This window comes from Cynara cardunculus, assembly GCF_001531365.2.
Source record: "Cynara cardunculus var. scolymus isolate 2C chromosome LG 2, CcrdV1, whole genome shotgun sequence".
Taxonomy (NCBI): domain Eukaryota; kingdom Viridiplantae; phylum Streptophyta; class Magnoliopsida; order Asterales; family Asteraceae; genus Cynara; species Cynara cardunculus.
The window spans coordinates 11,150,916-11,164,232 of record NC_037529.1 but is presented as its reverse complement, the minus strand read 5'-3'; the positions used below and the strand labels follow the sequence as shown (position 1 = coordinate 11,164,232).

Sequence of the window (13,317 nt, the reverse complement as noted above, 5' to 3'; positions counted from 1 at the left end):
TTAACATTAAAATAGTATATTACTTCACAAAGTGAATCAATTTCATTAATATTATAATTTACCTGATATGGTTGCCTTGAATAAAAAATACTATGAATTAAATTTAAATGCATAGACATTAATGTTACCTTTGTTTACCGATTCTACCCTTATTGATGAAATAAAATAAATATTAATTATTTTTTAATTTTTTATTTCCTAAAATAAAGTAATGTAATCTTAGCCATTGATCAAAAAAATGAATGGATGAGATTGGTTTACATGGTTTTTACAAATGGGTCAAGTTTTTATTTGAACGCTTCTCTCTCTCTCTCTCTCTCTCTCTCTCTCTCTATATATATATATATATATATAACTCTTAAATTTTCAACAAAATTATGTCTTACTTGCATTTAAAGTCATGGTTTTTCTGGATTATGAATACATTTAAAGAGAATGGACTCATTTATACTATATTATAAAACATTTGATAAATACTTTTAAAAACTTTTTTTTATGTATGAAATATTGTTTATTAATGCATACAGCAGCGAACTTAGTATGTAAAAGGTGGGGGGAAGGGCCCCCATTAAAAAATAAAGAAAAGGAATTTTCCTAGGTTAAAAGTTGTCTTTTTTACTTTCTACCATGGTTCTCCTCGGTAATTTCTTGTTAGGACCCCCCACCAACTAAAGAAAGTATCTCGAAATCAACCAAAAGATGGAAAAAAACCCTCGAAATCGATAAAAAAAAACCCTTAAAAAGTCCCTCGAAATAATCCAAAAAAACTTCAAAAATCTTTTGGAATGATGGAATTAGGCTAAAAACACAACGGACGACTTTGTGGGTGTTTAAGCTACCTTAAAGATGCCCCCACTAGACCAAAATCCTGGATCCGTCACTAGATGCATATTATTTAAAATTCAAGATTACAAGTAAATTGTGCGTAAGTACAACTTATTAAAGCTTTATGTTTGAATTCGTGTAACTAACTACAAATAAATATAATCAAATAGATGATAAACATCTCATTTTAAATATAAAAAATCTAAAATATAATTAGAATAATTATTGACTTCTAACAAAATACTTAATTATTATATTTATAAAAATAGTTATATTATTAAACCAAAAATTAAAAAAAATGAATGAAAGAAATACACAGAAAAAAGAGAAATCTTAAATAGTTAGTTTGGTACTAATATCAATATATTTTTTTCAATTCTTTATGATGTCTTCGTATTTATATCTTATTTAAAAATAAAAACATTATCGCTTTTTAAAAACCATATAAAACAGTATTATAACATTTACTGAGACAAAAAAAACACAAAATATTAAAATCAAGATGAATCATGTAGGATTGTATGAATACCCTTATAGTATAATTAAATACAGTTAGGTTTGATTATTATTTTAACACTCCTGGTTCTTATTAATAAAAAATGATAAATTGATTATTAAATAAAAAGAAATTAAAAAATGTAAGTTATAATTGCATGTCCCAAGTCAAAGGTTTATAATTTTATTTGGTGGAAGGGGGGAAGAGTTGTTTGGAGCAAAAGAATCCAAAACCGTCGATCAAAACCTGCCACCGGACAAAAACGATGCAGTACTTGTTCACTCATCCAATCTGGGTTTGCCGATGAAAACCAAGTTTCACAATCATCAACACCCATAAATGTATATGTATATACCCAACACAATTTGAATACGGATTACAACAACAACATCTAAGATCTCTGCAATTCCATGGCCGATACAAGCCATCAGAGGTTTCCCTTATGGATCTTCCTTTTTCTTCTGCTATCAATCCATGGATACTCCTTCTACCTCCCTGGTGTCGCTCCCCAGGATTTTTTCAAGGCAAGTAAACCTTTTCTTCTTCTTCATACTTTCATATATGTATGCGTGCTTATTGATTTTAAGATGATTGTTTGTGTTTGTTATAGCTTGTGATTGCAATTGCCTTCTGTTCATTAAGGTTTCTCCTAATCATTTCGATTCCAATGTAGTTCTTGAAGAATATGATATCATGTTACTTCATTTTGTGATTAGGTTTCAAATCAGCTCAATCGCTGCCATTTGGTTACATCTAGTAGTCTTCGATTTTAACATTATGGTTGCCAGTCTTTATACTCCCTCATCGGCTACCATTTTTCCTTTCATACTAGTGGAATGGAACCCATCTTTTCTCATTTTTTTAGAGAGTAATTTCTAGCATAATTTCACACGGTATCAGGGTTAATGTCGAATACTCTAGGGACTCGAATCAATCTGTATTTTAGCATGCCCATCTAGCCTGCGTTGGAGGGTGTTTGTTAGAATCCCCAAACAGCTATTAGACCATTTTTTCCTCGATATACATTGGAACCTCCCTTTCTCCTCGATAGCTTTTTTGGAGAGTAATGATATTTCCTAGTTGATCTTGATTAGCATGCATTGATGTGCCCTGAAATCAATTGGTAAAATGTCCAAACACCAGAACAATTGGAGCAATCTTTCATACAAATGTAATCTGTTGATGATGTATATTTCAGGGGGATGTCTTGAAGGTAAAAGTAAACAAACTGTCTTCCACAAAGACCCAACTCCCTTATTCTTACTATTCCATCCCTTATTGTCGCCCACAAGAAATAGTTGACAGTGCCGAGAATCTTGGGGAAGTTCTTCGTGGTGATCGTATAGAAAATTCTCCTTATGAGGTAAACCGGAAGTTCTTTGAGATCATCATTCACTTTTGCTTCTTGTTATGTTGTATCTGCAGTTCTTTACCCAAATTACTCTTTGCAGTTCCGAATGCGAGTGCCATGGATGTGCAATATCGTGTGTCGCATAACACTTAATGAGAAAACAGCCAGAGAATTTAAGGAGAAAATAGACGATGAGTATCGAGTCAACATGTGAGACACTTATTTTAGGAAATTTATAAAACTAACCCTATGTTTTCATCACATATTCGTTAACTTTCGAGCATTTTGAATAGGATATTGGACAATTTGCCTTTGGTTGTTCCTGTAACGAGGTTGGAACAGGACTCTCATGTCCTATATCAGCATGGATATCTTGTTGGTCGCAAAGTATGGTATGCGGGTGTAAGTCCCAAAAGCTTTTACTGTTTGCTTACTACAGCGAAATCAGTTTTGTGGCACACCATATACATCTAAATGTTCTAATAAGCTGTTTTATAGCACCAATCAATTGTGGGTCCCATGTAAAGGTGTTACAGTAAGTTAACTGGACTTCCGACATCCTAACAAGTTTTTTCAGGACAATTTTGAAATAAAGTGTCCTATTAGTCTATTTATATGGCATCATCTGAAAAAAAGAATGTCTTATAAAAATATGTGTTCATAGGACACTTCTCAAAAGTCTCATATGAAAAGCTAATAGGATACTCTATTCAAATGTGTCATAAAGAGCTTGTGAATATGCCCCAATACGTACTAACACCCCTTTGTAACATCGTTATGTAGGACGCACAATTGTTTTACTTAAGTTCGATAAAGCCGATTCTGTTGTATTGGTTTATCGGCAACTAAACAAATTTAAGTCTGAATTGGCTTGTTACCAACTGATTTATATCTGTAACTTGAGGCTTAACATCCTGCAGATGAAGGTAGAGAAGTATTTTATCAACAACCATTTAACATTCACAGTCAAGTTTCATAAGGACGAACAACTGGATTCTGCAAGAATTGTGGGATTTGAAGTTAAAGCTTTCAGGTGATAAAACTCATAAAGGTTACACACGGTCACTTTAATTTATTCTGTTGGTGGTCGGTTATGCAACTTTTGTTGTGTGTATCATAGTCTCACGTCTGCTAGATTGGACCATTTCTACCCTATATATATTGGAACCTGCCTTCTCTCCAAAAAGCTCTTTTAGAGAGTAATCTAATGGAGTTCCACATATTCTCACATGGTATCAAAGCCCTCTAGGGACTCGCCATTCTGGGGCAGTCTGAATTCGTCTAGCCCCTTCTCGACTCTTGGTTCCTGCCTAGACTTTGTTGGAGGAGGCATGTTATGAGTCCCAAAAGAGGCTCTTACGGACAATAATTTAACAGGGTTTCACATATTCTCACAGTGTCAAAATGTTTGTTTGATTCAGTGTTAAACATCAATACGATGGTGAATGGAGTGACGATACTCGCCTTACAACCTGTGACCCTCATGCGAAAAAGCTGGTCAACGGCTCTGACCTGCCACAAGAGGTTGAAGATAAGAAGGAAATCATCTTCACATATGATGTTGAGTTTCAGGTATACTTTGAGAGTAGAAATAGATGCACAAATGCAGGATTATTCATGGTTAATAACTTAATTCTCTACTAACTTCATTTGATCTGTAGGAAAGTGATGTTAAATGGGCATCCAGATGGGATACTTATCTTCTAATGGCTGATGATCAAATTCACTGGTTTTCAATCGTCAATTCTCTTATGATCGTTCTTTTTCTATCGGGAATGGTGGCAATGATCATGTTGAGAACACTTTACCGCGATATCTCCAAGTACAACCAATTGGAAACGCAAGAAGAAGCCCAAGAAGATACAGGTTGGAAGCTCCTCCATGGAGATGTTTTCCGCCCGCCTGTAAATTCTGATCTGTTATGTGTTTATGTCGGAACCGGTGTTCAGTTTTTCGGTATGATGCTGGCTGCCATGATCTTTGCTGTTCTTGGGTTTCTGTCGCCTTCAAACCGCGGTGGGCTCATGACCGCCCTGCTCCTACTCTGGGTCCTCATGGGCATATTTAGCGGCTATGCAACCGCCCGCCTTTACAAAACCTTCAAAGGGTCGGAATGGAAAACCATCACCCTCAAAACCGCCTTTATGTTCCCGGGAGTTGTGTTCGCCATTTTCTTTGTGCTAAATGGTCTGATTTGGGGCGAGAAATCTTCTGGAGCGGTGCCATTCGAAACCATGTTTGCTTTGGTGTTCTTATGGTTCTGTATCTCGGTTCCACTGGTGTTTGTGGGAGGTTATATCGCTTTCAAGAAGCCAACCATGGAAGATCCAGTGAAAAGCAATAAGATCCCGAGGCCAATTCCAGATCAATCATGGTATATGAGCTCAACTTTCTCGATCTTGATCGGTGGCATACTTCCATTCGGTGCAGTTTTCATTGAGCTCTTTTTCATCTTAACTTCAATATGGCTGCATCAGTTTTACTACATCTTTGGGTTCCTTTTCATCGTGTTCATCATCTTGCTGGTGACCTGTGCTGAGATCACGATCGTGTTATGCTATTTCCAGCTGTGTAGCGAAGACTATCGGTGGTGGTGGAGATCGTATCTTACATCGGGTTCATCGGCTCTTTACCTGTTTATATACGCGATTACATATTTCTTCACGAAGCTGAACATCACGAAGCCGGTTTCGGGTATATTGTACTTTGGGTATATGCTGATTGCATCGTATTCCTTCTTTGTTTTAACGGGTACGATTGGTTTCTGTGCTTGCTTCTGGTTCACTAGGCTTATTTACTCTTCTGTCAAGATCGATTAGACAAGTTGTTATACAAATTTGTTAATTGGGTTTAACATCAACAAATGATATTGATCTATCATTTTGGCTTCAATTCCATCTACAAAATCTTGTTTTTCTATTTTGTTCTGCTAGATTTGTAATGTGTGTTTTTTTTCATGGGATATCCAACCCGTTATTCGAGCCGACTAATCCCCGGACGACCATCTGCTTTGCAGATAGCCTGGAGTCATCGCATTTGAATCTCCACGGCCACAAGAGGATTTTTATTCCTCTTTGAATTTGAACCTGAAACCTCTTGGTACTTTTGATCTTTGGAGCCAAGCTCAAACCAATCAGACACGACATTGTGGTTTTTGTAATGTGTTTTAACTACAGAGGTCAGTGATTGAGGCCCAAAAGATAGGGTAGAATATTCATCCATCCCGGTTAATTTTACTAGTTCAATTGTTATAAAGATAACAATAACAAGATTGAGTGATTAAAGTGATTTTAAAAAACAAAAATAAAACCCTTATAACATCTCCGACCATCAAACAAACTTCATTTTTTTTNGTGATTTTAAAAAACAAAAATAAAACCCTTATAACATCTCCGACCATCAAACAAACTTCATTTTTTTTTTATGAAAATTCTATAATGATGTTGATATTAAGGACCAAAACGGTATAAGATTCCGTTAAAAAAACTGGGTTTTTACGAACAAAAAACTAGGGCTGCGACCGAGTTGTACACTCCCTTCCTTCAGCTGGCTTCGCCTTATCGATTCATCTCTTTTTTCGATGTAAAAGATAAATAAAAATTAAACCTTTAATTTAAAAATATTTGAAAAGAAAAATGAAAAACAGTGACACCCTCTCGAATTCTCGATACTGATTGGTAAACGCTATATGTATACATTCTTGTTCCCAAATGACACTTGAAAGGCCTCGTCTTCGATTCAACTATTTCGTTGTACTTTCTCGATCTTGACGAAAATCGGATCTTAATTTTATCGGCTATTTCACTTTGATCATCATCAATTTCTTGGTTTCTTCTCGCATGGCTCATGCTCTTGCTAAGGCCACTCTTGGCCTCACCCTTCCTGCTCATATCGATCCACTCAAGGTGTCTCTTCATCTTTATGTGTCTAATTACATCTTCACAGATCATTGAATAGGTTTTCTCACTGTATATGTGGAACCCTGTAATATTGTGTTATCTTCCTCAATCAACTGCCTTAACTTTTCTATATATTACGCTAACTTGATAACCTTCATTTATACGTAGTCGTTATTGAATTGCTTATAGTAGTTTTTGTAGCATGTTGCGAATTGAAATTTTGTTCTTTGTTTCTGGTGAAATTGTCTGGGTTACTTTTTGTGATCATGATTGAACGGAGTCATACATAGATGTAGGTTGAATATAATAAGCATATATGTAGTTTATTGGTCTGTTTTATTTACATTATTGGCAAAATTGGTGTCCAAAATTACCTCATATCCATAAATTGAAGGTATTGATTCAGTTTCATAAAATTCTTTCATGTTTTAAATATTTGACAAGTATTCATACATTTTACCTAAGCTATATGCTAAATTAGTTGTTGAAAGTTTCGTGAGATGGAGATAGTATGTTATCCGAAAACTAGGTGGTGGCGATAACTTCAGGATGAGTGTTGGTGTAAACTTATAAATTGAACTAATGGCTGATATTCTACATTATATCAATGAATTTGATGATTTTAGCTTATAATAACTGGGATTGTATGAACCTTGTAGTATCAGTCTAATCATTGCTTAGTAACATGTATATTCACTTCATTTTCTTTGGCGGGTATTTGCATCAATATTTAAAACTAAATCCTCTTTATTATAGCTTCCATTTACTCTATATATATATCAACACACGCTAAAATCTTACTGGAATCACTTGATCTTTTGTGCAATGTAGTTATGTACACCAATCGTTATCTTAAGTTGCATTGAATTAGGATCTCATATGTTTTGTGAGCACTTGTTTGTGTAACAGTAAAAAGTACATAGCTGTATGGTTTCATTGAATTGGGTTTTTCATGAAGTTTTTTTTCTCTATGAGCATGTGTTTGTATACCAAAAAAGAACAAAAGCATTTGTGGGTAATCTATCTAGCATTTGGTTTCCAGATGATGGATGATTGCTAGCTTATCGATGAACTTGATTTTGAAACATATAAAAGTTAAATTGGTCAAAATTTTGTAGCACTGATATAATCTTTTCTTACGTTCATGTATATGCACTTTCATATCGGATAAGTTAAATGGGGAAAATTTCGGATCACTTCAATTTTGTCTTTAGCATATGTATATGCACTTAAAGAGTATGGGGATTCATATTTTATAATAACAGCCTTATTTTTTTTGGATGGACAGTTTCACTTTGTAAAGAAGTGATGTGAATATGGTCTAGTATTAAATGGCCTAAATCACTCTTAAATTCGCTGCATGAAATATGAAATAAGATATCTTCTTAATTCCAATGAATGAAGGAAAATCTACTCTAGATTGAACTCTATATTATATCTTCTAGATGAGTAAAAGACTGAAGTCAACTCCGTCTAAAATTTCCTGCTTTATTTGTTAATCTGTACTTATTTGTTCTCAAATTCAGAATGTTCTTATGATCATTATGGTTTGGGCTATGATTATCAATCTATGATGAATTCTATGATAATTTGAATATGGTAAGATCACGTTAACATGAATCTCTTTATCACGTAAACTAATTTTTGTTCTTGTTTAAAATACGAAAGATCTCTTTCGTTGCGAAAGAGATCGATTTGGTAGAATGGAAGGGAGATATGCTTGCAGTGGGTGTCACTGAGAAAGACATGGTGAAAGATGTGAACTCAAAATTCCAAAATTCCATCTTGAAGAAACTAGATTCCCAACATGGTGGGCTATTGTTCGAAGTATCTAAAGAGGAAGATTTCACGGGAAAGGCTGGGCAGTCCGCTGTTCTTAGGCTTTCAGGTGTTGGACCCAAACGGGTCAGCTTATTTGGGCTTGGAAAATGCACCACTGGTTCAGCTACTTCAGCCTATCGCTGTCTTGGTGAATCTGTTGCCTCAGCAGTGAAAACCTATCAGGCAAACAATGCTGGCATCACTCTTGCTTCTTTTGAAGGCCTAACTTCTGAAATGAAGCTCACAGCTGTGTCAGCAATAGCAACTGGTAGATTTACCTTCCTATATCCTGCTTGTATTAGTACATAAGATAAGTTATTAGTGCTTTGAAGTTTGATCATGGTGTTCTATAATGTGCTAGGTATATCACTTGGAACGTATGAAGATAATAGATTTAAATCAGAGTCTAAGAAGCCTACTCTAAAATCTGTTGAGTTTCTTGGTTTTGGAGCCGGACCTGAGTTAGAGAAGAAACTCAAGTACACCGAGGATGTTTGCACAGGGGTAATTTTGGGAAAGGAGCTTGTAAATTCACCGGCCAATGTACTCACCCCTGGTTAGTCATCCTTTCTGCCCACTCTCTTCCACTATTTTTTTCTATTTGTGTAGGTAGGTGTCGGTTCCATAATGACCCATGCTAAAAACAGAAAAGTTGCCTAAACCTTCAAATGGACTCAAAAATCATGGTGGAAAGTTGATTTGGAGGTTATTTTGCTGATCTGTTGCCTTGGGCTAAGAAATGATATTTGAGCGGTGGTCCCTCAAGGTGTAGCTAGTTGGACTCATGCATATGATTCAGATAACTTGTTTAGGTTTCTGTTTAGTCGTCACAAAACCGTCTGAAATTTTAACAGGGCAGTTTCTGACATCCCATTCATATCGGCTGAGTAGGATTTAGGAGATTAGAAGTCTTTTGGTAATTACTAGTAATAACCTTGAGGGCCAGCTCAACCGGAAAATAAAGGCAAGGACTTGGGGCCACGGAGGATTTTCCTGGCTATCATCTTCAGGGTCGCATGGGATTAGTCGAGGTGCACGCAAGCTGGCCTGGACACCCATGTTTACCCAAAAAAACTAGTAATAACTTGTGACCATTTTTTATTTGATTTAAAGGTTATTGGGTAGTATGCTGCCTTGGCCTTGGGTCATTTAGTATGACTTTGCATACCTCATGTGATCTTCGACATTCCCTTTTAGGTCGAATATAATTTGTTATTTTTTTTTCTCTTTTCTAAATCAATTTGTGATGACTAATAAGTCACTCTTTTTTCTTTTTTCTTTTTTTTTTTTTCTTTTTTGTGGTTGTGTATATACCTCAGGGGTACTAGCACAAGAGGCTGAGAAGATTGCTTCGACGTATAGCAATGTTCTTACGGCAAAAATATTGGATACAGAACAATGCAAAGAGTTGAAGATGGGTTCCTATCTTGGTGTTGCTGCTGCTTCTGCAAATCCTCCAAAATTTATTCATTTGTGTTATAAACCTCCAAGTGGATCTGTCAAGAAGAAGTTGGCTTTAGTCGGGAAGGGACTAACTTTTGACAGGTAGTAATTTTGTTTTTTAAGTAAATGTGAAATCTCATTAATATCATTAGTGAAAGAAAATATTTATTTTCTAATAAAAATATGATTGAGCAAGAAAGAGTTTATGCAGCATGTGTATCAGCAGGAGATTAGTATTGAATTGTCACGGGAGTGTTCGACTATTAGTCAAATATCTAAAATGCCCTCCAATAAGAATAAGATAGAGGATCTTGAGCACCAAAAAACAACGTTATCTCTACCTTGTAATGATTGCTGATGGGCAAAAAGGTAAAAATGAATTTGCAATCTTACCCAGAAGGAAAATATTGCATTTATTTTGGACAACCCAAAAAGGAAAGTGTAGCATTATTTTTGGACAGATGAATATTTATTTAATCATGCCTTTTTACTTGGATAACTTCAATATTAGTTATTGAAATGGTCTTAATCTGTTAAAATTTTCTAATAAAGCAAGTTTGTCAAGGATGCAAATATGTGGCACCATTATCGGCGTTTCATTGTTACGATCATCATCTTCAGATGGTGTCTTTTTCGTATCTGTTTTAATTGTTATATATAATTGTGTAGTCATTGCTAACTTATGCCTTTTGGTGTAAAATAATACTATCTTTTTTGCTTGCAGTGGTGGCTACAATATTAAGACTGGACCTGGTTGTTCAATAGAGCTCATGAAATTTGATATGGGAGGCTCGGCAGCGGTTTTAGGTGCTGCAAAAGCTCTTGGTCAAATTAAACCGGCTGGAGTAGAGGTGACATTTGGTCATGCTTCCAAGTCAAAACATTTTGGTTTCTCTGTGTTTTTTTGTACATGCTTCAGTGATTTTCTGGACACCAATATGTGAACTTCAAAGAAGTTTTTGGAGCTGCAGATTGACTTAATATCCGAACGATACTGTCATTGCAGGTTCATTTTATTGTGGCTGCTTGTGAAAACATGATAAGTGGAACAGGAATGAGGCCTGGGGACATAGTGACGGCCTCAAATGGGAAAACAATTGAGGTACTTCCCCGGCTCTGTCATGAAACTCATTAGCATGGTAGGGACTAGGCTTTTCCTTTTGTTCTTTCTTTTGGTCTCCTACTGTTTGTGAACATCAAGATACCACTAGAAAGAATTTAAAGTTTTGAAGTTTGAACCCAAGTCTAGGTAATGGAACATTCCTCTTCTTTTGTAAAAATTCAATTACTTTTCTAGACAATCAAGTTGTTGTGGATCCTGTGTTATTTGTCCTTTGAAAAAAAGAAGACGAATTAGTTATTACTACCTCCGTCCAAAATACATGTCCGCTTTCAGAAGTAATGTCTGATTTTCAATTTTCCCCTTAATTATGAGATGGAGCAATTTATTACTTTCTCTATTATTAAAGGTAAAATTGTCAGTTTGTTGATTAAAAAGTGTAATAATTACACATTTCAAAAACCGTGTGCCTTTTGGGACAGAGGGAGTAATACGCATCCGGTAGCAATAAGAATTCAAGGAAATGAAGGGGTACTTGAAATCCATCTATGATGTATAAATGAACAACTTTCTTTAATCTACCTGCTTTAGGTAAACAATACTGATGCTGAGGGAAGGCTTACACTTGCTGATGCGTTGGTATATGCTTGTAACCAAGGTGTGGACAAGGTATAACCCTTTTTTCCCTGAAACACATTTTCAATTAAATTTGATTATTTTGTTAACATTAGTCAGGGATCGTGCGTTGCCTGATACTTGTGATGTAAAGTTTTCTTTTGGTGTCTCTTTGTTATTTAGATTAATCCCTTTTGAGAAACTCCTCTCATTTGACACTTTGCAGATAGTTGATTTGGCAACGTTGACAGGTGCTTGTGTTGTTGCTCTTGGACCCTCAATCGCAGGTATATGTTTTTCCTTTTCTGGGTAAAAACTATGCATTTGTGAGTACAATGTTGTCTAGTTCGAATGAGACTACAACATACAAAAAGGGTAGCTTGACATGTTGGTTAATGAGGGATTCTCCAAAAAAACCACAGGCGTGTTCACACCGAGTGATGAGCTGGCGAAGGAAGTGGTGGCAGCCTCGGAAGTTGCTGGAGAAAAGCTTTGGAGAATGCCAATGGAGGAAAGTTACTGGGAAAGTATGAAATCAGGTGTGGCTGATATGGTGAATACTGGCGGCCGACAGGGTGGTTCTATTCTTGCAGCTCTTTTCCTGAAGCAGGTATTTTGTTTGCCATCCTTATCTTCTTACTATAACAAAAAGTTTGAATGAAATTGAACAAGATTGTGGGTTGATGTCAGTTTGTGGATGAGAAAGTGCAATGGTTGCATATCGACATGGCTGGACCTGTGTGGAACGACAAGAAGAAAACAGCGACAGGGTTTGCCATTTCGACTTTGGTTGAATGGGTGCTGTCCAACTCTTCGTCTTGATGTTTATGAACTTGTAAGAATCGAATAAGAAATATGGGAGATTGAGAAAGATTTGTGATTTGCAGTTAGTTTCTCATGGATTTTGTTAGTAGTTTGAGATTTATGTCATGCAGACAGGGTGTTTGAATGTGCAATTTAAAAGTGGTGATATTACCACCACATAATAAATAGTCTCAAACTCATTTTTATAAGTTATTAATAGTTAAGCAGCACCGTAAGAGTTTGAGATAAAAATACCAAGGGTGTGTTTGGGATTGCTTATTTGAAACAACACATGTTTTTCTACAAAAGTCTTTATCAACTTATTATAAGTTAGAATAGTTTAATTTTTTTTTAACTCTTTATTATCGGTTTGGCATCGGTGTAAGCTGTTTATCCAAACACTCAAGATTGTTTATTATCAGTGTCACGTCGGAATAAGTCAATAAGTTGTTTTTATAAACAATCCAAACACCCCCTAAATATCATGAAAAGGTATAAAGAGAGAATATGTGAATCAATCAAAAAATTCATATACAGATACATACCTAAACCCATATGAATATTCTTATAACATCGGTTTATATATATTTAAATATATTTTTCAATAGATTCATATGTGAATCTTTCTTTAATCTTTCAATCTCATAATTTTTAATCTTCTTATTTAAACCGGCTCCTAATGTAGTAAATTATCATTTAATTTAAAAATTAGTTTTGTTGCAACAATCTTATGCTTATTGTTTTAAATTTGATTATAAATCCAAAGATTGGATAAGCACTTCAAATTGTAATAATCAGATTTACGGTGTATTTTAAACACTGTCATTTTTTATCAGTGTATGTTATTAAATATACGAAATAATAATTTACTTTCACAAATTCTTTTATTATAACATAGTGGGAGTATTTATCTATACTATATTATAAAGCATTTGACTAAAACTCTTAAACTCTTAAAACTCTTAAACTCTTAAAAACTCTTAAACCGGTTCATCCCTATCCG

The 13,317-nt window shown here is 35.1% G+C and overlaps 2 protein-coding genes across 3 annotated transcripts; both read left to right on the top strand.

Annotated features, from left to right (window-relative positions):
• The first annotated feature begins 261 nt into the window (after positions 1-261).
• Positions 262-5,553, top strand: LOC112507457 (transmembrane 9 superfamily member 8-like). Of its 2 annotated transcripts, XM_025112055.1 has the most exons (8): positions 262-334; positions 1,802-1,845; positions 2,520-2,684; positions 2,773-2,882; positions 2,966-3,074; positions 3,593-3,705; positions 4,094-4,244; positions 4,334-5,553. In XM_025112055.1, the coding sequence occupies exons 1-8, from the start codon at positions 262-264 to the stop codon at positions 5,489-5,491; spliced, it is 1,923 nt and encodes a 640-aa protein (XP_024967823.1). In that variant the 3' UTR covers positions 5,492-5,553. The 2 variants fall into 2 exon arrangements, with proteins under 2 accessions (XP_024967823.1, XP_024967822.1); XM_025112054.1 differs by lacking the exon at positions 262-334 and having other exon boundaries at positions 1,732-1,845.
• Positions 5,554-6,511: 958 nt separating this feature from the next.
• LOC112506556 (leucine aminopeptidase 2, chloroplastic-like) lies at positions 6,512-12,523 on the top strand. The gene is made up of 10 exons (XM_025110685.1): positions 6,512-6,577; positions 8,240-8,660; positions 8,754-8,948; positions 9,712-9,937; positions 10,560-10,686; positions 10,842-10,937; positions 11,487-11,564; positions 11,737-11,797; positions 11,933-12,120; positions 12,201-12,523. The coding sequence occupies exons 1-10, from the start codon at positions 6,512-6,514 to the stop codon at positions 12,330-12,332; spliced, it is 1,590 nt and encodes a 529-aa protein (XP_024966453.1). The 3' UTR covers positions 12,333-12,523.
• Positions 12,524-13,317: the final 794 nt, after the last annotated feature.